Source organism: Embiotoca jacksoni, unplaced genomic scaffold (assembly GCF_022577435.1).
Source record: "Embiotoca jacksoni isolate LCO1_2020_lvr unplaced genomic scaffold, fEmbJac1.0.p SCAF_12, whole genome shotgun sequence".
Classification (NCBI taxonomy): Eukaryota; Metazoa; Chordata; class Actinopteri; family Embiotocidae; genus Embiotoca; species Embiotoca jacksoni.
In genome coordinates, this window is record NW_027185252.1 from 16,585,458 (window position 1) to 16,610,019 (window position 24,562).

The 24,562-nt window shown below is 43.9% G+C and overlaps 1 protein-coding gene across 11 annotated transcripts; it reads left to right on the forward strand.

Moving 5' to 3' along the window:
- The first annotated feature begins 4,028 nt into the window (after positions 1 to 4,028).
- On the forward strand, positions 4,029 to 24,404 carry lrrfip2 (leucine rich repeat (in FLII) interacting protein 2). 11 transcript variants are annotated; one of them, XM_069145124.1, is made up of 27 exons: positions 4,029 to 4,195; positions 5,355 to 5,509; positions 11,227 to 11,313; positions 11,763 to 11,822; positions 12,443 to 12,502; positions 12,646 to 12,684; positions 12,851 to 12,922; positions 14,008 to 14,055; positions 14,157 to 14,225; positions 14,487 to 14,573; positions 15,035 to 15,091; positions 15,468 to 15,521; positions 15,653 to 15,709; positions 16,188 to 16,259; positions 16,607 to 16,720; positions 17,387 to 17,428; positions 18,363 to 18,494; positions 18,897 to 18,968; positions 19,822 to 19,992; positions 20,076 to 20,168; positions 20,566 to 20,658; positions 21,308 to 21,409; positions 22,426 to 22,558; positions 22,735 to 22,905; positions 22,998 to 23,077; positions 23,175 to 23,279; positions 23,601 to 24,404. In XM_069145124.1, exons 2-27 carry the CDS (start codon positions 5,420 to 5,422, stop codon positions 23,709 to 23,711), a joined length of 2,271 nt encoding a protein of 756 aa, XP_069001225.1. In that variant the 5' UTR covers positions 4,029 to 4,195; positions 5,355 to 5,419; the 3' UTR covers positions 23,712 to 24,404. The 11 variants fall into 11 exon arrangements, with proteins under 11 accessions (XP_069001225.1, XP_069001227.1, XP_069001226.1 ...); XM_069145126.1 differs by lacking the exon at positions 20,566 to 20,658; XM_069145125.1 differs by lacking the exon at positions 18,897 to 18,968.
- Positions 24,405 to 24,562: the final 158 nt, after the last annotated feature.

Genomic DNA, 24,562 nt, shown 5'->3' on the forward strand with positions numbered 1-24,562 from the left:
GGATCTAATTTGTGTCTGAGGCCGAGGCCATACTGTCCATCCTGCATCCGTACCTCCGGTGTCTGCGGAGGGAGTATTCCCTCCCCGTGGTGCATCCACTCCTTGTGCTGTGTTCCTGGAAGACCGCAAAAACGAGTAATCAATGAGTCATGTGTCCTGATTACAACTAGCTCCCTATGGAGCATCTTCAAAGGGCTGCAGGGGAGATGGAGAGCAGGAGAAGCATTGCCCTCCATGGGGTAATTACAAGTTGAGGCTCCATGATTTCTCCTCCTTTTCTGTGGACACTAAGGCTTAAAGACAGACCAGTTAACAATTCAGCCAGGCCTGCTAACGCAGTGGGAGGCTCTTCCAAACACTGATCACCGACTGGTGGTGCATGCCATCCAAAATCATACAAATCCACCCTCACACACACACAAAAGACATGTGCTGGAGCACAGTGTTTACTAGGTGAGAGGAACAGATGAGGGGAACGGTGTCGCAGACAACAGATACTAAAGAGACAGGCAGGGTGACATTCGGATTCGGCGCAGCTGAGTACACGCCGGTCTATCCCAGGAAAACAAGCCAAGTGTTTGAGTGTTTATGAGTTAAAAGGGTAATAAAGCTGGATAAATACACCTAAGCACTGTCTGGCTACCTTCAGGCCTTTTGTTTTCCTCTATTACCTCGGCTCATGCAAAAATATGAACACACACCTTTTACTTTGGAAAGCTGATATCAAACTCCCAACATTTTTTTTTTTTGTCTTGTTATGGTAAAACACAAGTCTGAACAGATCCAGTCGTGGCAGATTTCCAAACCGGAGACTTCATAATGTGGTGATAGAATATTTTTTTCATAATGACTCTTTGTTCTCTCAGCACACCAACTTAAAAGACAGAGCTGCAAAACAGTTTGATCAACTGAATTAAATGTTATGCATCTGTTTTCTATTTGGTTGTGATTTGTTATCATTACAACCATGAAATATGGTTAATCAGCGCTTATTGTGATGACTACATAGAAAGTTAATCGGGAGTGGCAGTGTGGAGACAGTGTGGCTGATGGTGTCTTTGGGTTAAGACTCCAGTAAACCCTGCCTGCACGGTAGCAAACAGGGGTGATCAGACACTAAACAGTCATTAGCATTAGCTTCCTGTAATGAGGGAGAATAAGACTGTGTATGTATACGTGTGTTTGTGAGTTTGCTTGCTTTCATGTAACTGTGTTATGGGTGTCAGTAAGGAAAATTCCCATGCAGGTCCTGTTGGTCCTTTGAAAGAAACTCTCTTCGCAGGTGTCCTCTTGTTCGGCAATTTAAAATATATGAGATGAAGCTGGACTGCTTGAAATGATCATAAGAAGACGTTTTTCCGCTGTGCTGTACTCAGGCAGAAATGCTGACTCATGTGTACGGTCTAAAAACTATTGACTATATTTGATCCTTTCATTATTTTTTACCGAAGTCAAAATCTTTGCAACCATGTCATCAAAGAAAGAACAGTGTAGATTATGAGCCTCGAGCACACACGTGGTGTACCTACCGACAGCATGCTATGTCACACTTGCAAGATAAACTTTTATCCACTGCTGCCCTCGTGTGGATAACATCGATATAGCACAAATAGTTGACTCCAGTGGCTTTTTCCACAATGGTCAAAATAACAGAACTCTGTACAATTGTTTTTTATTCATAACCTAAATATGATACTCAGCGCTATATAATATTTTTGTTTAGTTAATATTATAGGTGATTAGTTAGTGATTAGAAGTATTATCATCATATCAACTAGGCCTATTTAGCGACCTATACTACCAAATAATATATGTGCAGTATAATCTTAAAATGTGTGCTTTTGGGCGAGGGAAGTACCAAAATATCATCACTAATTTTATGTTGACAATAAACGCATTTAATATATATATATATATATATACAGTGGGTACGGAAAGTATTCAGACCCCTTTAAATTTTTCACTCTTTGTTTCATTGCAGCCATTTGCTAAAATCAAAAAAGTTCATTTTATTTCTCATTAATGTACACTCAGCACCCCATCTTGACAGAAAAAAACAGAAATGTAGAAATTTGTGTAAATTTATTAAAAAATAAAAACTGAAATATCACATGGTCATAAGTATTCAGACCCTTTGCTGTGACACTCATATTTAACTCACATGCTGTCCATTTCTTCTGATCCTCCTACTACTACTCCTCCTCTACTCCTTCATTGGAGTTCAGCTGTGTTTAATTAAACTGATTGGACTTGATTAGGAAAGGCACACACCTGTCTATATAAGACCTTACAGCTCACAGTGCATGTCAGAGCAAATGAGAATCATGAGGTCGAAGGAACTGTCCAAGGAGCTCAGAGACAGAATTGTGGCAAGGCACAGATCTGGCCAAGGTTACAACATAATTTCTGCAGCACTCAAGGTTCCTAAGAGCACAGTGGCCTCCATAATCCTTAAATGGAAGAAGTTTGGGACGACCAGAACTCTTCCTAGACCTGGCCGTCCAGCCAAACTGAGCAATCGTGGGAGAAGAGCCTTGGTGAGAGAGGTAAAGAAGAACCCAAAGATCACTGTGGCTGAGCTCCAGAGATGCAGTAGGGAGATGGGAGAAAGTTCCACAAAGTCAACTATCACTGCAGCCCTCCACCAGTCGGGGCTTTATGGCCGAGTGGCCCGACGGAAGCCTCTCCTCAGTGCAAGACATATGAAAACCCGCATAGAGTTTGCCAAAAAACACATGAAGGACTCCCAGACTATGAGAAATAAGATTCTCTGGTCTGATGAGACCAAGATTGAACTTTTTGGCGTTAATTCTAAGCGGTATGTGTGGAGAAAACCAGGCACTGCTCATCACCTGCCCAATACAATCCCAACAGTGAAACATGGTGGTGGCAGCATCATGCTATGGGGGTGTTTTTCAGCTGCGGGGACAGGACGACTGGTTGCAATTGAAGGAAAGATGAATGCGGCCAAGTACAGAGATATCCTGGAAGAAAACCTCTTCCAGAGTGCTCTGGACCTCAGACTGGGCCGAAGGTTCACCTTCCAACAAGACAATGACCCTGAGCACACAGCTAAAATAACAAAGGAGTGGCTTCAGAACAACTCTGTGACCATTGTTGACTGGCCCAGCCAGAGCCCTGACCTAAACCCAATTGAGCATCTCTGGAGAGACCTGAAAATGGCTGTCCACCAACGTTCACCATCCAACCTGATGGAACTGGAGAGGATCTGCAAGGAAGAATGGCAGAGGATCCCCAAATCCAGGTGTGAAAAGCTTGTTGCATCATTCCCAAGAAGACTCATGGCTGCACTAGCTCAAAAGGGTGTTTCTATTCAATACTGAGCAAAGGGTCTGAATACTTATGACCATGTGATATTTCAGTTTTTCTTTTTTAATAAATTTGCACACATTTCTGTTTTTTTCTGTCAAGATGGGGTGCTGAGTGTACATTAATGAGAAATAAAATGAACTTTTTTGATTTTAGCAAATGGCTGCAATGAAACAAAGAGTGAAAAATTTAAAGGGGTCTGAATACTTTCCATACCCACTGTATATATGTATATATATATATATATATATCGTTTTGTGGTGCTCCTTCAGGTAAAAATAAGGGGCTCATTTTGAAATACAGTTTAAAATTAGTATACGAGTTAATAATAAGGCCAAAAAAAAATGTATTACGTGAAAATAAATGGACAAATAATGGGACATTTTCGGTCTGATTGACTGAAATGCTTTAACAAAGAGACGTTAAACGACTAACGACTCACCAAAGCAAGAAACTACAGCAAGCTAATTATCAAGTTAAAAAAAAACTACAACGGAAAACAGTTTGCGTCGTTAATGTTTAAAATAAATTCATGCTGTCAGCCCCTAAAAGTGTGTCGTTACCTCCGGTAAGTTAAACAAGGACTATTCTGTATCAGTCAGTGAAGTACACACCGTGTGTCTGACTGGTCCCTGAAGGCAGCATCACACCCTAATATTCCCAACATCCGGGTCCTCTGGAGCTGCCCAGTGTGTGTGGACCGGGCGGAGAGGGCGGAGAGGCGGACTGATGACAGCTGTCAGTGGGGACGAAAACACCGCCGATCTCTGAAGACAAGTCATCCAATGGCTCTCCGCTAAACCTCCAGGAGAGAAGGGACAGCACCTCGGCAATAATCGCGGGTTAAATTGAAGGTGTCGCGCAGGTAACGTTGTATTTTCGGGGTGTGAACCGCGACGGGAGGACCGGGGACCGGGGACCGGGGAGGCTGAGTCCCCGGGAGAGTCGAGGTTAGCCCCGCTGGCTACCCGAGCTAACTGCTCGGCTAAACGGGTCAACCGGGCTCGGCTCCCAGAGGCTATCTCCGGCGCCGGGGGTCGGAAAAGACGTGGCCGGATAGTTCTCCTTTTTAATTAAACGTCGGCTTCAGCGGAAGCCCAATAAAAACCTAACCAGGTAACTTTTGAATGATAATGTCTGGAGGACGAAATGCTAGTTAGCTCTCACACGTAGCTCGCCGTGGTAAACGTTAGTATGTCCAGCTGGCTGGCGGTACGATGGTGTAACTTTAGTTTTAAGATAATAAAGGTCGCTGCTGCACGTTTTATAGTCACTAATGTTAGCTGTGTGTGTGTGTGGGGCAGGAAAATGACCTGAGCAAGCTTTTAATCTCCCACTTACTGATCCCACATGATTGTTAGCTCGTAGAAACTCTTCATCATGATTATCTGAATTCTTCCATTTTCCAGCAGCGTGGTTTTTTATTTTTATTTTTTTTGTGGCTGAATTCATGATCTCCGAGGTTTAGATCATCCGCCGCCTACAAAGGGAGCTCATGTCTCGCCTTGAATCCTCCGACTTCAACCGGGTCCTGAACTAGGCGTGTCCCCCCCCCCCTTGTCCCCCCCCCCGTCTCTGTCCCAGCGGGCTTTTGTTTCGGGGTCTGATAACTTTGTTGTTCAACACATGTCACCCTGTTGAAGATGTGGAGGACTATTATACCAGCTGTCATCAGTGAGCCATCATTGGTTTGGATCCTCGTTGTGGACTTCGTCCAGCTGCCATCTATTTGAATGTAGTTTCCTAAATGCTGATTTATAAGGCTGGCCTTCCTGAGTGTCCCATTAAAGCTGGTTTACGTCGGCCACAACTGTTTATCCGAAGCCCTTGTAGGTGTACATGAGTGAGTCTGTTTGCAGGAATAGGAGTAAGCACTAGGGAGTGTACGGGTTGTCGGTGAGATTAGACTGCATTAAAGAGCACACAAAAAACGATGTACCTCCGATCGGTCCCTGGGCTTTGTTTATGGACCTGTTGAAATATGTTTTTGTTGCATCTGCTTTTTTTTTTTTTTCCCCCTCTAGGTATTTACATACAGTTGTTTTCCGGCCCTACACAACACTGGTGGAGCTACAGTTGCAGTGGCAGCATGGGGACACAAGGCTCTGGCAGAAAGCGTGCTCCTCTGAAAGATCGGTTCTCCGCAGAGGACGAGGCTTTGAGTAGCATTGCTCGGGAGGTAAGTTCATACTCCCATCATGCACACACAGTTGATGAACCTGGGTTATCTTCTCCCTAGACTGCTCCATTTATGCAACCCCGAATCAATACAAATATGATTTGATCCAGCTCAGATGTTCTTGTTTAGCCTCATCCTGATAATGGCCTTTAAAGTTCAGGTAGGGGATTGATTTGTCTATTTTAGATGTTGTTCATTTGGGCAGCAGCCCCATCACATTTTTAAAAGAAAGGCAACATAAGTGGACCGTTGAAACCATTATCAGCACTCATATGACCGGTCTGCACTGCACTACGGTTGAAATAGAGAACTTTTAAAGTAGACGTGTCGATAAAATGTGTTGCGAAAGCAAGAAAGCATTAATGTGCCTGTGGACTTGGTTCAGTTCTATGTTTAACGCTTTTGGTATCATTGCCATTACTGAGAAAATACATCTTCCTGCTGTTCAGTTGTGTCTATCATTTATCAGGTGACATCAAAAGTTATTGTGAGAATCAAACATGTAAGTTCATGAAAATCTTCTTGTACCAACAGAAGTTTAGAGCTGGAGACTAGAATGAAGTCAGTAAACGTCAAAACAGACACACAGATGAACACTAATGGATCGTAAGGATATTTTAATATTGACCCGGTTACAGATGAAGTAAAGTTAACTAGTTCTGATGTCTGTCAACCATAGTTTGCACGTTATGTGTCAAACTTTAGGCATGCTGACAAAGTACTCGGTTTAACAGGACGTCGCTGAGCGACAGAAAGGTGTGTTAAATCTGTTAGGCGGGTTTTGCTGATTGGTGGTCAGAGTTGTATTAACAAACAGGCCTCTGAAGCACATTTGTGGATATTCAGGTTTTGCTAGTTAATTTGTGTTTGAGCCCAGGCGAGTAGAGACAGCTGGTTTGGGCCACAGAGAGGCTGACTTGACTTGTAGTGTTTTTGTTTGGGAGGGGAAACACGGGCAGAGGAGAGAAGCTGCCCGGCCTGTAACGACATGCCCTGAGATTATTCCATTTCGTTCCACAAGCAGCTCTTCCATTCCTTTGCTTTTTCTTTTTTTTCCCCCACAATAGGGTGTCTTAAAAACGTGAAAGGCAAAGATCATTTTTCAGAGTTTTAAGGTGGTTTTATACGTTTGGTGAGCGTATTAAAAAAAAAAAAATAGACACACTGCAGATTTTCTGTAAAAGTTTCGGACTAAAATCACAATCTAACTCTGGTTTAATGTGCTTTTTGGAAATATTTGTCTTGGCCCTTTTTAAGAACAGAAACGGCTCTGTTTGAAAGCTGTGCGGTGTTTCATTCTTGGGCACTAAGCGCGAGGCTCCATTTGCTCTCTTTATAGTCATGCAGGCTGATCATAGAAACATGAGTCATCTGACCCTCCCAGTCAGGTCCTAAATCTGAATCTCTTTGTGCAGCAAAGCAGAGATTAGACCAAGTGTGCAGGGAGTTCAAGGGGTTAACCTTTAACTTGTTGCACATCAGCTCCCTCCAAAACAAATGTACAAAACCCTGCAGCTTCTACCTCGAGGTTAAGAGTACGTCCAGGCTGCCTGCGCCTGGCACCGATCGCTGCTGTGAATTTGAGCCTGCACCGTCACCAGCCTGCCTCTGAGGCACTTTACATTTCTGGGAAGTCAGGATTTTGAATACTAGCAGCTTGCTTTCATATCCGACAGTGGCCAAGTGTTGGAATTAGACGATCACCTCATACCTGTTGTCTCAGATTAGGATCTAAGGGAGCTGATGGTACTTGACAGTGATTGACTTTGCCCAGTATACAGAGGGAGTGCCTTTGTCTGGAAGCTATAGTTCATAGTCCATTCGATTTAATCTAGGGCGAAATAAATAATTCCTAAAGCACTCAGAATTACCAACGTACATTAATTATGCTATATAAATAAACTGCTTTTTCCTTAGCTTCTGATATCAACAAGTCGTTTTTGCAATGAAAAGTTTTGCACTTTTCACTTTCCTTATGTGGTTAAAAGAGTTTTCAGGCTACAGGGAACAAAGCACATGTCTGCCAATAAAGTGTTACTTGGTTGGCTGCTGGGTTGTAAAGAAACATCGGCAGGTTGTTTCAGCCCAACATAAAGAAAATTGTTTTTTAGCAGCTATTATTTGTCTTAAAACATCACGCAATTAAAATGTTCAAGGACTAATCTGGTATCGATAATGAGGGTCCGGTGGTTTCTCAGTTATGTAACATAGACTAGTTTAGTGCACCTAGAGTTCAGGCCTTTTGTTTACAACTGACTATCTGCGATTTTAAACAAATCTAGCAATGATTATTTTGAATGGAGTTGTAGAGTTGGCCAAATAACAAGCTGGATACGCCTTGTTTCATAACAGCTGCCAACACCGAACATAATGTCGGATCAAATTCAGCATTCACACGTTAAATTATTATTCACGATGTTAGGATGATTATTTCTCACAATTTTCCAGAGTCAAGAACTTTCCATTTGATACGCCTACATGTAGCTTTATTCTTTTCAAATTTGATTAAAGTGCAGAAACCTCAACTACAGAAATGAAACTGTTCTTCTTTACATTATAGTTCATTATGTGTTTGTACGACGCAAGTTTCGGTTCAGTTTTTATCGTGGAATGTTGTGGATTATTTACATTATTGATTCATCCGCTAATTCGTTTTTTTGATGAAGTGTGCAGTTTGTCGCATTTCCCCACAGTACTAATAATCGACGCGCTGTTATCACTACGTAGTGACGGCCCCAGGTGATCACGTGGGGGATTGCGGGTCTCTTGTTGCTCAGAGTGTAGGAGGTGTGTTTAATGTTGAACTTCTGCTGCTCAGGTTACCTTCTCAGGCCCACGATGTGGCTTTCGGAGAGCCGGGCCTGGATGGGCCGGTCTATAGATAGGACGGAGACAGAGAGCTCAGCTGTGCTGCTGTGCAGAGCAGGTCACACTGTCAGACAGCTCAACAGGTGCAGAGCTCGCAGCCAGCCGCCTCCCTCGCTTTCTCATTTGGTCTTTCTCCTCACGCACTTTCAACATTACTTCCCTTTTCACCTTGTGCAAAGTACATTGCATTAACGAAGGCTTGTTGTTGTGACAAAGTATGACCATCAACTAGATCCCAAAATGACACAAGAGCCCACAAGGGCACATGGAAAGTACTGATTTTATTTTCTTTTTGAAAAATACAAATGATATTTAAATGTATTCAAATTATTCAGACAGTAAAACAACTACTGTGTGAATCATTCACATTTATCAAAGATGCTGAAATCAGCGATTCCGTGTATAATCTTTACAGTAATGCGTGTTTGTACGTAGTATTGTGTCTCACTCATCACCTGTTCTTTCACCAAGCCGTCATCCTCGGTTATTGTTTTCAGAGGGATGGCCTTTAATATTCGGCACCTCTGACAGAGTCGGAGTCTGTATTTAAATGCTTGATTAAATATGTATCCGACAAACTGAAATAACAGCTAACGCATATTATACTTCCAAAGAAATTGAAGTCAGAAAACTCCAATCAAAGTCTGATTTGGAAAATGTGAGTCTTGAAACTCTGAAGTTGTAGAAATGACAGAAACCCTCGGTGTGCCTGCAGTTGTTGCAGCGGTGTTACAGAGCGATGCTTCTTTGACTTTTATCAGACTGTAAAAGATCACTCAGACCCAACAATAACAGTTTTATTTTAGCCCAACAACAGCTAGCGATGGTTGTAATTTAAAGAGTGAAACTGAGAGTCGGCGAGAAGCTTAACCTTAATGTTTTGTTTGCTGATCTTTGCTAATGAGGAAAGAGAGAGGAGAGAAAATTGATTTGTTTCTGTGGATAATTTTTCCAACTCGGGTGTGAAAGCAAGAGAGTAAATCACTGCTGTGACCAATTACATTGTTTGAGTTTGAGTGGCCTTATCGTAGCTGATAGTGAAGCATTAAGATATGTCTGGATCGGCCCCGATTCCTCAGGATCAGCTCAAAGTCTCTACTTTCCTCTGACTGTCAGGATTAAGACGTCTCGTCTCTGTAAAACAAGATGCTTGTGTTGTTTGTTCACTCTGGGCTATTATTGAAACAGGACCAGCCTCTTGCCCACAGGGCCTCTGTTCTGGCGGTGCAGATAAGAAATTACTGGAATGCTGACAGTGTTTGTCTGCAGTGAGATACTGTACACGCAGCCGCCGGTATTTATGGACTGTCTTTGAGTTAGAGATAAAGGGGCCGCGCTCCGCGACCAAGTGTGCCCCTCTTTGTTGGTAGGATGTTTAGTTCCAGAGCCTGTCGGTATGTAATTAGTACTAAAGATGCAATAGAGGGATAAGCTACACCGTCACCTGTGGGACGCCTCAACGCTGCGTAGCGGCTGCTTCATTTAGTCCCCTCTGCTGAGCTATTCTGTAAAATTAGCTCCTGCTCGTACTCTGACTCAGTCGGGGCAAATTGTGTAATGACTCCACCCACTTTTTCCATAGAAGAGAGTTTATTGGATTTAATTCAGCTTTTTACTTATTTGTGCTACAGTGTCAGCTATTTAGATATTGTGAAATGGCCTCTATGTGTACAGGCTGAGCAGAACCAGGCTGTTGTGACTCACATAGTTTTTTTCTTGATACTTTTCTTCTCAGTCAGTTTGTTTGCACACTACTGGCATCTCCCCCGTGGGGGCTTTAAATGATCCCTCCTGCAGCTGATGGGTAGCACATGTTGGTGGTGATGAGGCATCACAGGCACTCAGAGGACCTCAGAGCAGCGGCTCACCGTTGAAACTGGCCACTGAGGGTCCAGCATGTGAGCAGAGACTTGATGCCGTGTCGTGTCCAGAGTGCAGCACCACTGGATTGTTATACCAATATTTGAAAGTTCAAACTATTATTGTTTTATTATTTTTACATAAGATCAAAGAATAAGCACACTTGGACCGAGACCGAGTATGTGCGTGCGGCTTACAGTTAAAAAAAATAAATGAGTCAGCGCTCTCTGGTGGGTGAACTATGTGAAGTAGTCACTGTTTCTGAAATATCTGAAATCCATCTTTAGCATTTCTGTGCTGCAGTTTATTGTTACTTGTCAGTGAAAACATGCCGTGACAGCGGTATAACTGCTGACATAGATCAACATATCAGACAGGCAGAGGCTGGATTGTTTATGAACTGTGCCGTTACCTCCCAAGTCGACAAAACTATGTGGTCTGTTGTAAGAAGATGTAAATTTAATTAAATAATTTAAATGGCAGTATTTAAAAATTGCAAGTGAATCTACTGCAGACCAGGTATTATGGACACGACACATTATTCAGATGCAACACTCGTGTACTGCGTGATACACAGTCCTGAAAACTAGACGGTACAGTTGAGAAAGTAATGCAGTTTTTTTTTTCCTACTTATTTATTCTTGGCGAGTTGGATGTATCTTCACAGCAAACCACAAAACTATGCAGCGCTGCCAAAAACTCTACTTCTTCATCAAAAAGGTCGGGTAATAAAATTCAAGGGAAGGAAACTCAATGCCTCCTACAAGCCAGGAAGTGTGAAATGTGAACGAATGAAATACATCTTCCAGTGTCTCTCTTCTCTAACGGGCAGCAGATACATTGAATATATACTCTTGTAAATTCTACTGTGTGATTATGTTTAGATTGAAGCTTTGCCCTCTGCCCTCACTGGGTGTGCCTTTTGGGGAAAAGCACCTTCAAGAGTTTCCATTCATCGCTGACGGGTTTGTTCATGTTGCGTTTCACAGGCGGAGGCGAGGCTGGCAGCAAAGAGGGCAGCTCGGGCAGAGGCCAGGGATATTCGAATGAGGGAACTCGAACGGCAGCAGAAAGAGGTACGTAACTCAAAATGGACCAGATGGGCAAAAAAAATGCACCGTCAATTCATCAAGGAAGAAACTAATGTCCCATAACTGCTGCTCTCAACACAGATCAGCTGCAGATTAAATATGGGAAATGGCCTGGTTTTCTCCTCTATTTTTTTTTTCTTTTATTTGTTAAGCGCCTCAATGTGTGCAAGCAGCTCATCTGCAGCCGTCGTCCCGGGTGCAGATGAGCTCTTGGGCTTTATGCCATAAAGGCCAGTTTTTTTGGATTAGTCTGCTGTGGAAACACCAAAAAATTTACCCGCAGAAAGAGAAAAGAAAGTGCTGCATGTCCACAGATCAAACCAAAACTTCTATTCCTGACGCAAATGTCACCCAGTTTTTTTTTTGTAATGTTTCAGCCGTTTTGAGCAAAGTATGATTGTATGTTTTTCCTGGCACTTCCTCCCTCTGTCCAGCTTTCTCACCACTCATCCAGCAGTAGCAACAGAAAATGGGGTCAGATCCACCAGTGGATGGTAGGCGAGCGGTGTTGTTGCCTCCTGTTTCCACTAACACTGCCTGTTGTGTGGGATTGAGCCCCAGTCAACCCTGACCGTTTAGCTACACTTGACTCGCAGACTACTTTGTGCCTCACTGTGGAAATATGCCCCGGCAGTGTATTTGCTTTGGAGACACTGTAATCTGTGACCGTGTGTTTGGAGAGCAGGCTTTGGCCTTTGACTTTATTTAGAGGAGGGTGAGTCTGCATGTGAGGAGGCGGTTTGGACGTGTAGCTGTAACCTCCCACTGCTTCAGAAATACTTATATTATTAGATATAGATAGTTTTGATTGTTTATGAACCACTTTTGCATGGAACTTATCTGTGTGTGCGTGTTGAAGGGAGAACAGGAGCTTTTCACTGTGTGCTATTAGATGAGACAAATTGTGTAATATATTAGCTGTTCTTGTGTATCATTAATCTTGCTGCAGTGCTTAAAGAGGATAACATTTGCAAATGTTTATGACATCAATTTGGTGATAAACATGCCAAAGTTGTTTTGCATGGTTTGGGCTTTGCATAGCAACTGTTGAGTATTACAGTTCCCAGTCTGCTTTCACTCTATAACTCTGACCAACTCTCCTTCCTGACTCCAGGCTGACTCAGAAAAAGCCAGAACCTCTAGTAGTAGTAGATCCAGCAGCCGTCAACACCGGGTCTGTATCTCCCCCACACACTTCCTCTTTGTCTGCCTCTATTTCCTTTCTTCTTTCCTCTTTAATCCTGCAGTTAATCTCTCATCGACTCTGTTCTTCTCTGTCTATTTTTCTGCTGTGACTCCGTGTTTCCACATTAACAGGGGCTGGATGATGATGTCATGTCAGTCCGCAGCTACAGGGTACGTACATAATACATCCCTGCCCGTTTTATTAAGTCTGCGCTCTCATAAGGGCACACTGATGTGTGAGAGCCCTTGTTCTTGTTCTTGTTATGAAGGCAGTGTTGCTTTACTCTTTTAGAAGAGTTCTCCTAATGTTGTTCTTTGTTTTTTTTTATGTTTGAAGTCAACCTCATCAGCAGTGCGTGACCTGGGCTCTAGCAAGAGCCGATCCACTTCCCGTAGAAAAGACGGCTTGGTGCGTTGTGTGTGCATTTGTGTGGGAGCGTGTTGTGGGCTGAATACGTGGATCGTCAGCACATAACTAGAGCTCAGCTAACTTCATTGTGCTCAGAAGAACTAACTCGTATTTTAAAAGCTTCATAGAAAGGGACACTTTTGGCCTATTTAATGTTTTTGTTGCGTCGTATTGCCTGAATGCGGCGTCGTCTACTGATCTGTTAGTTGTACCTTCTACACATGAGAGATCGGGGGGACACAGAGGGACACGGGGGGACACATACAGTTGGACTCATCTGTATTTCATTCTTTTCCATGTTGGATATCTTCTTGTATCAGTGATCACTGAACTTTTAGATTGAGATGAACTGATTCCAAACTACTAATGTCCCGTGTCATTTTGTTTTAAATGCATGTGCACTTTACCAATAGCTGTTTTTCAAGAGTATTATAAGTGTTCATACAATATGTGTATACATGTTAGTTAGTTAGTTAGTTTTTTAGCACTCCCATTAGCCACATCATTGACACAACTCCTTTCCCAGCGGCCCACAAGAAACTTTACAACGTGACAATACAGCCATAACGACTGACACTATGACATAACATTACAAAATACACAGGACAAAGATTACAACTCACACACAGACAAGACAAGCTCCTACTGACATAATAATGAAAATACAACAACATACCAATCACATTTGGAAAACATGAAAAATAACTTTACACAATTTTGCCAAGTTATTATATTTTATTATACGGTCTTCAGTCCAGTGTCTTCATGCTGCCAGACCCTCCACAGCCACAGGACACATACACACGTATGTATATCATATGGAGCTGCTGGCCTGTCCACACGTGGAGCCCTTTCACCGCCAAACATTTCATTAGTGTCTTCATCGTTTCAAATCCTCTCATACAAAGATGCTATTTTGATTTGAAATTGACCGTTTTCTTGTATATGTCCAGTAAATAACATTCATGCACAGCTCGGTTCATAACCGTTCGCTTGATTGTGTGTAGAAGTTGATCTAACGGCAACCTCACAGCGTCTGTGATGTTTTCACGATCGTAATTCTTCTATTCCTGGTCTCTCTTCAGTCTGATGGCCTCTCCACTAGCTCCACCCTCAAGAGTTCCCGCTCCACTGTATGTAACCATGTTGATCATCCATTTATCCCCATATGTTTCTCTTTTAGTTCTTTTGTCTCATTATAGCCTCTTTTTTATGTTGTCTCTGTGCTGAGCAGAGTTCAGTGTACAGTGACCTGCATGGCCATAAAAAGGCTTCATCCAGCTCCTCGAAGAAGGACCTGCTGGTCAGTGTACTCCCTAAGTCTCGTCTGCGCTGCCACTTCCGGCATGAAGGCAGCGGAGACTGATGATGGTGGCTTGCAGTGGTGATTTACTGTTGATCGACTGTACCCTTGATGAGAATGACTAATCATATCTTTGTGACGTGGCACTTAGATCAAGCAGTGGTCATAACATATGGAAAACTAATTGTAGTCCCACTCTTGAGGAAAACATCTGTATTGTCGCTGCTTATTTGAGGTCGTATTATGTTACTACCCTTCCAGACGGGACTGTACCACGATCAAAGGAACTACACCAGCCTAACGAAGACCAAACTGCCCTCCACCTCCACCTCCACCTATCAGCCACGGGTTGGTCCTCCCGTCACCGCTGTCCAACGTTTAGCTGAAGGACAGTGAAAGTAGAGCCAGCTGAAGCTGTATATTCCTGTCTGCATGGTGTAGTTTATTGGATATTTATCAGCCTAACATTGGTGTTATATGAGTGCAATAAGGGATATTGTTAATGTGTCATAAAATCATCACAGCAGAGAGAGTAGCAGGCCAGAAGTGCCTGATGTTGCTTAGTTGTTTCATTGAAAGCCAAAACTTTTACATTCAGATTTCTGTCCACTGAAAGCTGTTCACAAAATAATTTGAATTCTTGTAAATCACCTGCTGACAGACAATAGTGTTGCTTGAAACCGTGAACAGGGACGGTGTCACAGAGTCAGCACAACATTCATTCTGTTCACTACTGCAGCTCTTTAGTCTCTCACCACCTGAGCCTCCCTCCACTCTGACGTCTCCCTGCTCCCCTTCCTCTCCAACAGGCCACCGCTTCCTCATCCTCCACCACCGGCACCGGGCTGCCTCGCAGCTACAGCATGGTCAGTTTCTGTCCGCCCCGCCCCGCCCCACTCCACCCAAACCCTCCCCCCCCCCCCACCGTGGCCACATGCATGTGATAGGATGTCTGGGGTGGCTGGGGCTGCTTATATTTAGCTCCTGGACACGCTGAGCACTCGGCTCGGGCCAGAGATCTGTACTTCAGTGAGATAAGACAGGAGTTTGTGTGAAGCCAAGGCTTTTGTTAAAGAGCACTGAAACAAATGGCTTATTTAAAGTTGGAAATAATACACAGCTTTTCTGTTTATTGCTTGGCCCAGAGAAAGTCATTCTACTCGGCCTACTTAGAAAGTGAAAGATTTATGTTCCCTCTCGTGTTTTGCTGAGTCCTGCACTGTCTCCCACGTGTGCCCTCAGGCCTCTATTTGCGACGACACCGGTCTTTACAGCTCAGGCCACAGTTCAAGAGCTGTAAGTCTTCTGAATGTTTGACAAACAGCACTTATTATTTTATATTAATTTTGGCATTGTCACCCTGCGGCCTGATGTCTAGCTTCATGTTGATCCTGTTTCCTGTCCTCCTTCCTCCCATCCCTCCGCAGCCCTCTGAATACAGCTGGTACTCCTCTGGAGCCAGCTCCACTCGCAGCAGCCCTGCGGTGAGCACCTTAAAACCCACCGCCACCGTGCATGACCACAAACACACACTGCTAACAGGCCCCCGCTCGTCCCCCTCGTCCCCTCTCACCAGCAGACCTCTCGGCTAGTGATTAATGACGCATCAAACAGCTTGTTTCAGGAAACGGCGTCGTTGAGAGACATTGTCTGGCAAGTGTGTGAATTAGGAGTTTCTTCTGCGCAGGCGATGATGTTGTAGAAAGATTGTCCTACTTGACTTTGGCTCCTAATGGCATGAAATGGTATTACGTAGTGTTCCCGTCTTTAGTGTTATCCATTTATCTGTTTAATGCAAAGACTTGGATGTCTTAAGGATTGAGAGGTGTGTGTGTGTGTGTGTGTGTGTGTGTGTGTGTGTGTGTGTGTGTGTGTGTGTGTGTGTGTCTTGGGCATGCAGCCATCCTACATGACTTTATCTCCTCATGTGTGTGTGTTTGTGTGTGTGCGTACTCCTCTCAGTCTTCCTCAGATGATGACACGGTCAGCAGTGTGTCCCAGGAACGCTTCAACAGAGGCCGGAGGGACAGTGTGGTGAGCTGTAGAAACAGAGACACTGATGCTGCTCTGTCACGGTAGCGACCGTAGATGAAGAGCTAGATTTCAGCTTTTTCTTTTATTGTATTTTTCTGGGTTAAGAGTATTCGCTCAATACATATCCCACATTGAAATGCCTTGACCTTGAAGAGTGGTCTCTGTTTCCTTCTGTCCTTCTCCTGTCTGACGAGTTTGACCTTTTCTCTGCCTCCACCTCTGTCCTCTTTGTCCTGTGTGTGTGTGTGTGTGTGTGTGTGTGTGTGTGTGTGTGTGTGTGTGTGTGTGTGTGTGTGTGTCCGTGTATCTGTGTGTATCCGTGTGTGTCTGTGTGTTTGTGTAAATAGTCGTCTGACTTCTCGGACATTAGTGAGTCAGCTGCTGATTATTTCAGCCGCTCCAACCGAAGGGGCAGTATTGTGTCCGACCTCGATGATTTGAGTATTCCAGATCTGGACGCTGTAAGTGACCGAATCGGGCTCACGACAGCGTGCTTGGAAATGCAGTGCAACACCGGTGATGGATGAAATAACTGATGCATGATTACGAATAACATTTGGTATTCAAAACTCATCCCACAGCCTTTGTTTTAATGATAACTTCATGATCTATTATTTATATATATATAAAACTTCATGATCTATTATTTTTATATATATATATATTTATTTATATATATATATTTATACATATATATTTTTATCTATGTTATATATAATATAATATATATTATTATTATTTATTATATAAATAATAGATCATGAAGTTATATATATAAATAATAGATAATATATATATATATATATATATATATATATATATGTATGTATAGTAGAGTGCTAAAAGGGTAGTTGAGATGTGTGACTGCAGTGCGTAGCAGCATGAACTCAGAGAAAGTATCTTCTCTAATACAGTAATGAAATCCACTTATTGTTTCATTTGCTTGTTTGGTTTCAACTCGGTACCATTTGTGAACATGCAGCACTTAATCCAGGACTCGTATTAACCTGTGAACTAACTCCCTGGTTTACAGACGAGGAAACGGCTCCAAGCATGACCACGACAGGATGCGTGTTCTTACAATCATTTAGACCTCATTTTTATAATATTTATTCTTTTTCTTACAGCTGGATGAAAAATGTGACAAGCAGTATACAGATTTTAGTCGGGTAAGTGCGTGATTATTCAGTATTTTAACAACCAGGCCTAATCAAAGAGTTTCGGCGCCTTTGGTTTAAAACTCGGCCACATTACCAGAGATCCTCCTCCATGTAACTGCTGCGGTAGGAATCACCAGAGGCCGTGAGACAATACTGAAGTCACCGTAGCATTTCCCTGTAATTATCCGAGTGTTGTGATAACAGATATTGCACTTTTTTTCAGCTGTAAATTATGTCCCCAAACATAAACTTTGTAAACTTCTGTTTTATCTAATGAAATATAGTCTGTTAGTCTCATTTCAATCTATTTTACTGCAGAAAAATGGGATTGTCAGGCACTCGGATTGACAGGACACATGTCACATCCAGTCCTAAAGACTGTTCATAAACATTCGACACACCTGACAATAAAGTCTCATTAAATGGCGTCTGTGTAAAGACGCAAAATTACCACACACAGTGTGGTGATGCGATGCTGTTTGGATTTTCTTTCTCCATCCGTGGGTTAACTACAGACAAAGCCTGGAGATCACAACAACACCACACTCATTTCTGTTTTGTGATCTAGCGGTGTTATTTCCTGTAGAAACCTGGCGTGGCTCATCTGTCAATATAATCGTTTACCAGTTAAATCCCACATTGAGCTGTAAATGGATTTCTGTGCGATGTTAGGCAGCAGCATGTAACCACAACACATGAACAAAGAAGCGTCATCTTTCTTTTACACACACGCAGCCTGTGGAGATTGTGAGCTATTTTCCAAGTATAACATGTTCTCCAACACATGAGGGTGACAAAGCCTCCCTCAGGAGGATCTGTATCCCCGAAGAGCCGTGCCGTATCAGATGTTGGTGTTGAATGACATGTCGGAGTTGTGTTGCGCTGCGCTGCGTTTTCACGTGTGCTTTTCTTACCGGGGTTTTGTGGCTCTTTGCGTCCTCAGCCATCTTCCCGATGTGCCACCCCCGGCCTCTCTGCCGCCACCCTGGCTTCCCTGGGTGGCACCTCGTCACGACGGGGCAGCACCGACACGGGTAGCGTCTACGACCCCGACACCAGTCTGAGTGAACTAAGGGTAAGACCTTCAAACGCTTTACATAATCTAAACTCATTACAAATGCTAGCGTTGAGATTTCTCATCGAGATGAACTGCTAATTCATGTGTGTTTGAGGGCTTCGTGTAGACGTGCGTTCCCACAGCGTTGCCTCTGCTGTTCCCTCCCTGCTCCTCTTAGTGTCTGCTTGAGTCATGTTTCTACATGTGTGCACGGGAGGACTGGATGTGACATGTGTCCTGTCAAGCTGATCCTTATATTCTGGGTGGTCATGTGTATGTGAGCTGGACTGTCTCTGAGATGGCAGCACGGGTGCTCTGTTATCTCTCCTCTACCCCCCTCCCTCCCCCCTCCTCCCCACCAACCCCCACCCTCTCTGACGCCCCGGTTCACCCCAACCATTCCCTCCGTGTGCTCTACAGGATATCTATGAACTAAAGGACCAGATTCAGGATGTAGAAGGGCGGTACATGCAAGGGCTTAAAGAGCTGAAGGTAGAGGGGCTTGAGCTCACAGCATGCCTTCTCTTGTCCTCTGGGAGCAGTATGGCATCACTAACCCCTCCCGCCGCCTCCCCACTCACACCCCCTCTGCACCCCCCTCCCTCCCCTCCCATCCCCCCCGTAGCTCCCTAACACCACAGTCGTGTCTTTGCGTGCTCCCAGTCTGAGTGACCCCTTTCCTTCTGCATGGTGTTCCCTCACTTCCTGTTTTGATCTGAAATGAAGACACTCCCACAACGCTGCTGGGTTCAAAGTTGTAAGAAGAAGAGCAACAAGCTCCACCTGCTGACGGAGAACAGTCGTGCTGTCAGTTTGGACTTTCGTTGGCACAGTGTTGGAGGCCCGTCTGGCTGACAGTGACCTTCAGCAACTTCCTGTTCTCTCAGAAAGGACACTGTATGTTTTTATTGATTCGAGTAGTCTACTAACCAACCTGACTGGAGCCCGGCTCCATCTCTGTAGTTTCATACAACTGGTGCACTTTTACTGGATTTCTCGTTTCCTGATTCACTTGTAGTTCTCTCTTTCAGATCCCCTTTATCACACCATCGCCTTGTTTCACTCCTGAAAGTGATTCAACGCATTCTGATTATTGTGTGATCAGTGTCACCATTTGTACTGCACATATTTGTCCCAAATGACCCGTTTAAAAAGGAAAAATACAACAAAAGATGCTCAGAATTAGGCTCATGTTTCAAGACTTGTGCAGTATGTTTGGCCCATTTGTGTTGAACGTGTTCCAAAAACATTATTTTATGACAGAAAGGAGCCCACCTGATGCATGTAGGTGAGCTGTGCTTGAAATCGGTTTACTCTGTTAGTAACACGTGTCCAACCTGATCAGGAGTCACTTGCAGAGGTGGAGGAGAAGTATAAGAAAGCCATGGTATCGAACGCACAGCTGGACAACGACAAAGGCAACCTCATCTATCAAGTGGACACGCTCAAGGACGTCATCGAGGAGATGGAGGAACAGACGGCCGAGATGAGGAGGGAGCTGGAGGACAAGTCAAAGGTGAAATACCGCTCAATCGTAGAAGAGCTGCATCATGTTTAAAGTGAAGGCTTGTGGCTAAAACGTTCCGTCTGTGGTTTCAGGAACTAGAAAGACAAAAGCACACGTGTACGGTTCTCCAGCATAAACAAGAAGAACTGAAAGAGGGAATCCGCCAGAGGGATGAGCTTATAGAGGTACGGCTGCGCTTGAACAGAAAAACCAGCCGCGTCAGGCTGCTGTTCTGTCGGCACCTTCAGAGGTGCTGGTGTCTGTGTGCCGGCTGCAGAAGAGGTTCTGCTCTGCAGCAACATGATCAGGATTGATTGGCTCTGGCCGGCCTCTCCCAGTCTACTGCTCCGTCCCTGACAGCTTCCGTTTCACTCTTTTTCATTGTCCTGTCAAACACTGTCATTCATTCCTCTTTCAACAGAACCTGCTCCAGTTCGTCTCCTCTCGCATCTCAGATCTTTGTATCTGCTTGTATTTATGTGCATTTTCACTTCTTTCGCTTTCTGTTCCATTGATTTTCTTTCCTCTTTTGTTTTTTGTCCTGTACCCTTGTCATCTTGTCACTGTTCATTACCTCTCCAGGAGAGCCAGCGAATGCAGACTAAGTTAGATGCCCTCACCAGAGAGGTGTTTGACCTGCAGGAAACGATAAACTGGAAGGACAAAAAGATCGGGGTAGGAGGTCCCACGCTGGTGCTCTGACAGGCTATGAGAGGCGATAGGTGGTTGCGTGTTCGCCAGCCTTCTGATATAATGTCCATCCAGCTCTATTGCCTCCCATGCTGTCTCTGCACGATGGAGACCCTTTAGGCGTTAGCACATAACTGAACCCGTTCACGTACACAGTTTGGATTTTTGCATGTCAGAATAACGGTTTGGATCCTGAGCTAACAATGAAAGTTCACCGTCACCGTGTTAAAGCCTGCAGTGGTCAGCCTGTGGAATCAAAACAACTCTGTCAGGATTGTCAAACTGCAAGAGAATTTCAATATTTTTCAGCATGACATGCATGTTCAACCTGTGGATCAGCTGTTAGATCATGAAGTCAGTCTCGTACTTATTGGGTGTGTAGTTTTGTTTTTTGTTTTTTAACAAAGTCCAAAACCCGAAGAAGTGATCTCCCTCCTTACGAACTCGTCAGTCCCTGTGCTCGACCTCCTCGTAACGTTTCCCTTCAACATGATGCACCGGCATGTCACCTCGGTGACCGCATGTCTGTGTTGCTGCTGCATGTCGTGTCGCATGTCGTGTCGCATGTCTGTCCAGAGTCTCTCCAACTTCTCTGCCTCTTCTCCTCTCTTTGTCTTCTCTCTGGTGTGGCCAGGCCCTAGAGAGGCAGAAAGAGTACTTTGATTGCATTAGGAATGAGAGAGACGAGCTCAGAGATGAGCTCGCGGACATCAAGGGGAAGTCCAAAGCAGGAGAGGTATGTCCACTGAGTCCCCGAGGGGAAAAAAAAAAAAAAAGAGTTGCTGCTCAGAAAACTGCTTTTTATACATTTGCTTTGGTTTGGAACTAAAACAAGTCAATCTGCCGTTGTTGTTTTTCCTTTTTACTACTGACACTGTTTTCTGTTGTGTGTAACTCAGGCTAACGGCAACCTCTGCTTCACCAGCGCAGTACATCAAATTACTGGTGGATGTGTGGCTTTTAGAGGGCACGCAAATAGTCTCACTACTGTACATAGACGTCACCGTGGCAACTGACCACAATGATAAACACATGCTTGGCCAGGTCTCTTTCGATAAAGAGATACTTTATCTTGAAGGGACTTTCTTGATTCAATGAAAGTTGAATACAAAAATAAATAACAGCCTCAGTTATTACGCATTTAGGTGGTGAAAATACATCGGAAAAAAAACCCCTGCTAAAATGGTGAACAGCTCTTCAGACTTCGATGGAATTACATTTTTTACAGATTGTTTTCTTATGTAAAAAAAGCAACATAATACCATCTCAGGGTTTTCTGAAGACTAAACTTATATAATATATAATATACATGTATTTTTGCAGAGCTGTCTGAACACAACCACAATATTGTTTGTTGCCGTGGTTATTTTCATCCTGCTTCAGTCCAAAGTTTGTTTTTTCAGGCTTTGACTTGTAAACCGGTTGCTCCGAAGTGTCAGGCTGCAGATAAATATTATCTTTTCTGGCCACATTTCAACATCCACAAACCACCGATTGTTCCGTCCCGTCTGTTGCTCAGTAAACATCACTGTCATTTACTTTTTTTCTTTTTCTTTCTTTCTTTTTTTTTTTTTTCCTCCGTGTGTTTTGGTGTCACGGCTCTATTCATTCACAGAGCCGCTCTGTTCATTCTGAGTGGACGGTACCATATAAAAAAAAAAAAAAGAGAGAGAGAGATTAGTGAAAATCCTCTGTGCCGTGCAGTTTCACGAACGGGACGACAGGAACTAATCGGTGTCGTTTTGACCACAGAAACACGGGCTGGTCATCATCCCAGACGGCACTCCAAACGGAGACGTCAACCACGAGCCTGCGTCCGCAGGGATCACTTTGGTGTCCCAGGAGGCCGCCCAGGTGCTGGAGTCTGCAGGGGAGGGCCCGCTGGGTGAGTGTGTCCTTCACGTGGACGAGAAAGACGCGGAACCTTTTGACGTCGCGTCTCACTGATCCCTCTGCCTGTTCGTCCAACCAGCGAGCAGAATGCTGCATATTTGTGCCGCGCCTAGAAACCACTTGATTTCGAATAAACGGCGTCAAATGTGTCATCGCTGTGTCACGCAGACGTCAGGCTACGGAAGCTGGCCGAGGAGAAAGACGAACTGTTGGCTCAGATCAGGAAGCTGAAGAATCAGCTGGAGGAGGAGAGGCAGAAACACTCGAAGGTGGACAGTGCTTACACCGACGGGGAGAGGATGGAGAACGGTACAGACCTACACTTTATTGAGATGCAGAGTAAGTTTTTCTTTTCTTTATAATTATCTACACGCACGTTCAACGATCCTGTGAACGTGTCATTGAACTCACCGCTGTGTTTCTGTGCGCAGGAGATGCCAACAGACAGATTAGTGAATACAAATTCAAGCTTTCTAAAGCAGAGCAGGAAATAGGTACAATGGAACAAAACGTAAGTTCAAACATGAAATGAGAGAAACGCGGTATCCAGAGAAATGAAAAGGGTTTTAGGGCTCCATGTCAACACTTTGTTTTCCGTTTGTGTCCAGATTAACAGACTTGAAGGGCAGGTGTCCAGGTACAAGGCATCAGCAGACAACTCTGAGAAAATAGAAGACGAACTCAAAGCAGAGAAACGGAAACTTCAAAGAGAGGTGAGGACACCGAAACAAAGCTTTTACACACCAGGGGAGGTTTCAATATACGTTTTGAAACTGTTGTTTTGTCCTGAGTACTTTCACACGGAGTGCAAATATTACAGAAGTAGTTTGTTTTCTTGTTTTGTTTCTGATCCGTCACACCGCATATAAAGACATCAACCAATCAGATTGCTGTTGAAATCCCAAGTTTTCATGTTGAAGAAGATTCATTCACATCCGTCCCGTCACCGGTGTGGAATGAACTTCACTTTCATTTTATGGCGTTAAACATCAGCAGGCTGAACGTACAACATCTCTCCTCGGCTCCCCCCACAGGTGCGCACCGCTCTGGATAAGATCGAGGAGATGGAGATGACCAACAGCCACCTCGTGAAGCGCCTCGACAAGATGAAGGCCAACAGGAACGCCCTTCTGTCGCAGCAGTGAGGCAAGGCAGCGTCACCACAGAAGCCCTTAAACTCGCACCTCAGACCTCTGACTGCCATACTGCGTCTGGAGAACATTTCCATTTTCAGCTGTAACACTTTTGTAGCTAACCAAAAACACTTACAAACTCGTAGCACAGGCAAACAAAACAACGGAACCGTGTCCCTTCGGGTTTTTGTTTTCTGGCGAGCCGTTGCTATTTTTCGAGGAACGACTCAGAAACTAATAAAACTATAAAAGTTGCTGAGAGATACATCTGAGGACATTTCTCTAGTCACTACTTCATTTTTCAGAGCTTTGTACTACATCATGTTATCCACAAGATCTCATTTCCCTCTGGCTGGGTGCTTGGCTGTATTGGATTTTTTTGTTGTTGTTGTTTTTGATAAGTTGCATGAATGAGTATAATGATGCTTTTTAAACGATTGAACCCCCGTGGCTGCTCCGGCCCGCTCCCTCCCAGCTTCCCCTCACACAGTGAAGTGCCTTTTCACACTAGGAGACTGGGGGTCCGCACCGCTCAATGAGACAGTAATTGTTTTAACAGGTACAGTACGATGTATTTAAAAAAATAAAAAGAAGGTGCAGTCATTGTTTGAAACTTATATAGAACCAACTGTGTCTGCTGCGGTTTCAATGAAATTTTTCAAATATTTAAAAGATTTCTTGAAAATAAATGTGTAATTTACAGAAGTGTGTATAAAAATTCAATCTTTTCTTCTTTTTTCATGTGGCAGTTTGCAAACTCAAGCCATGGACTACTTCACCGCTACTTCTGCGCCTTTAAAATGGCGGCTAAATGAAATAAAACTCGTCGACCTCGGCGGACTCCTCTCGCTATTAAGAGTTTG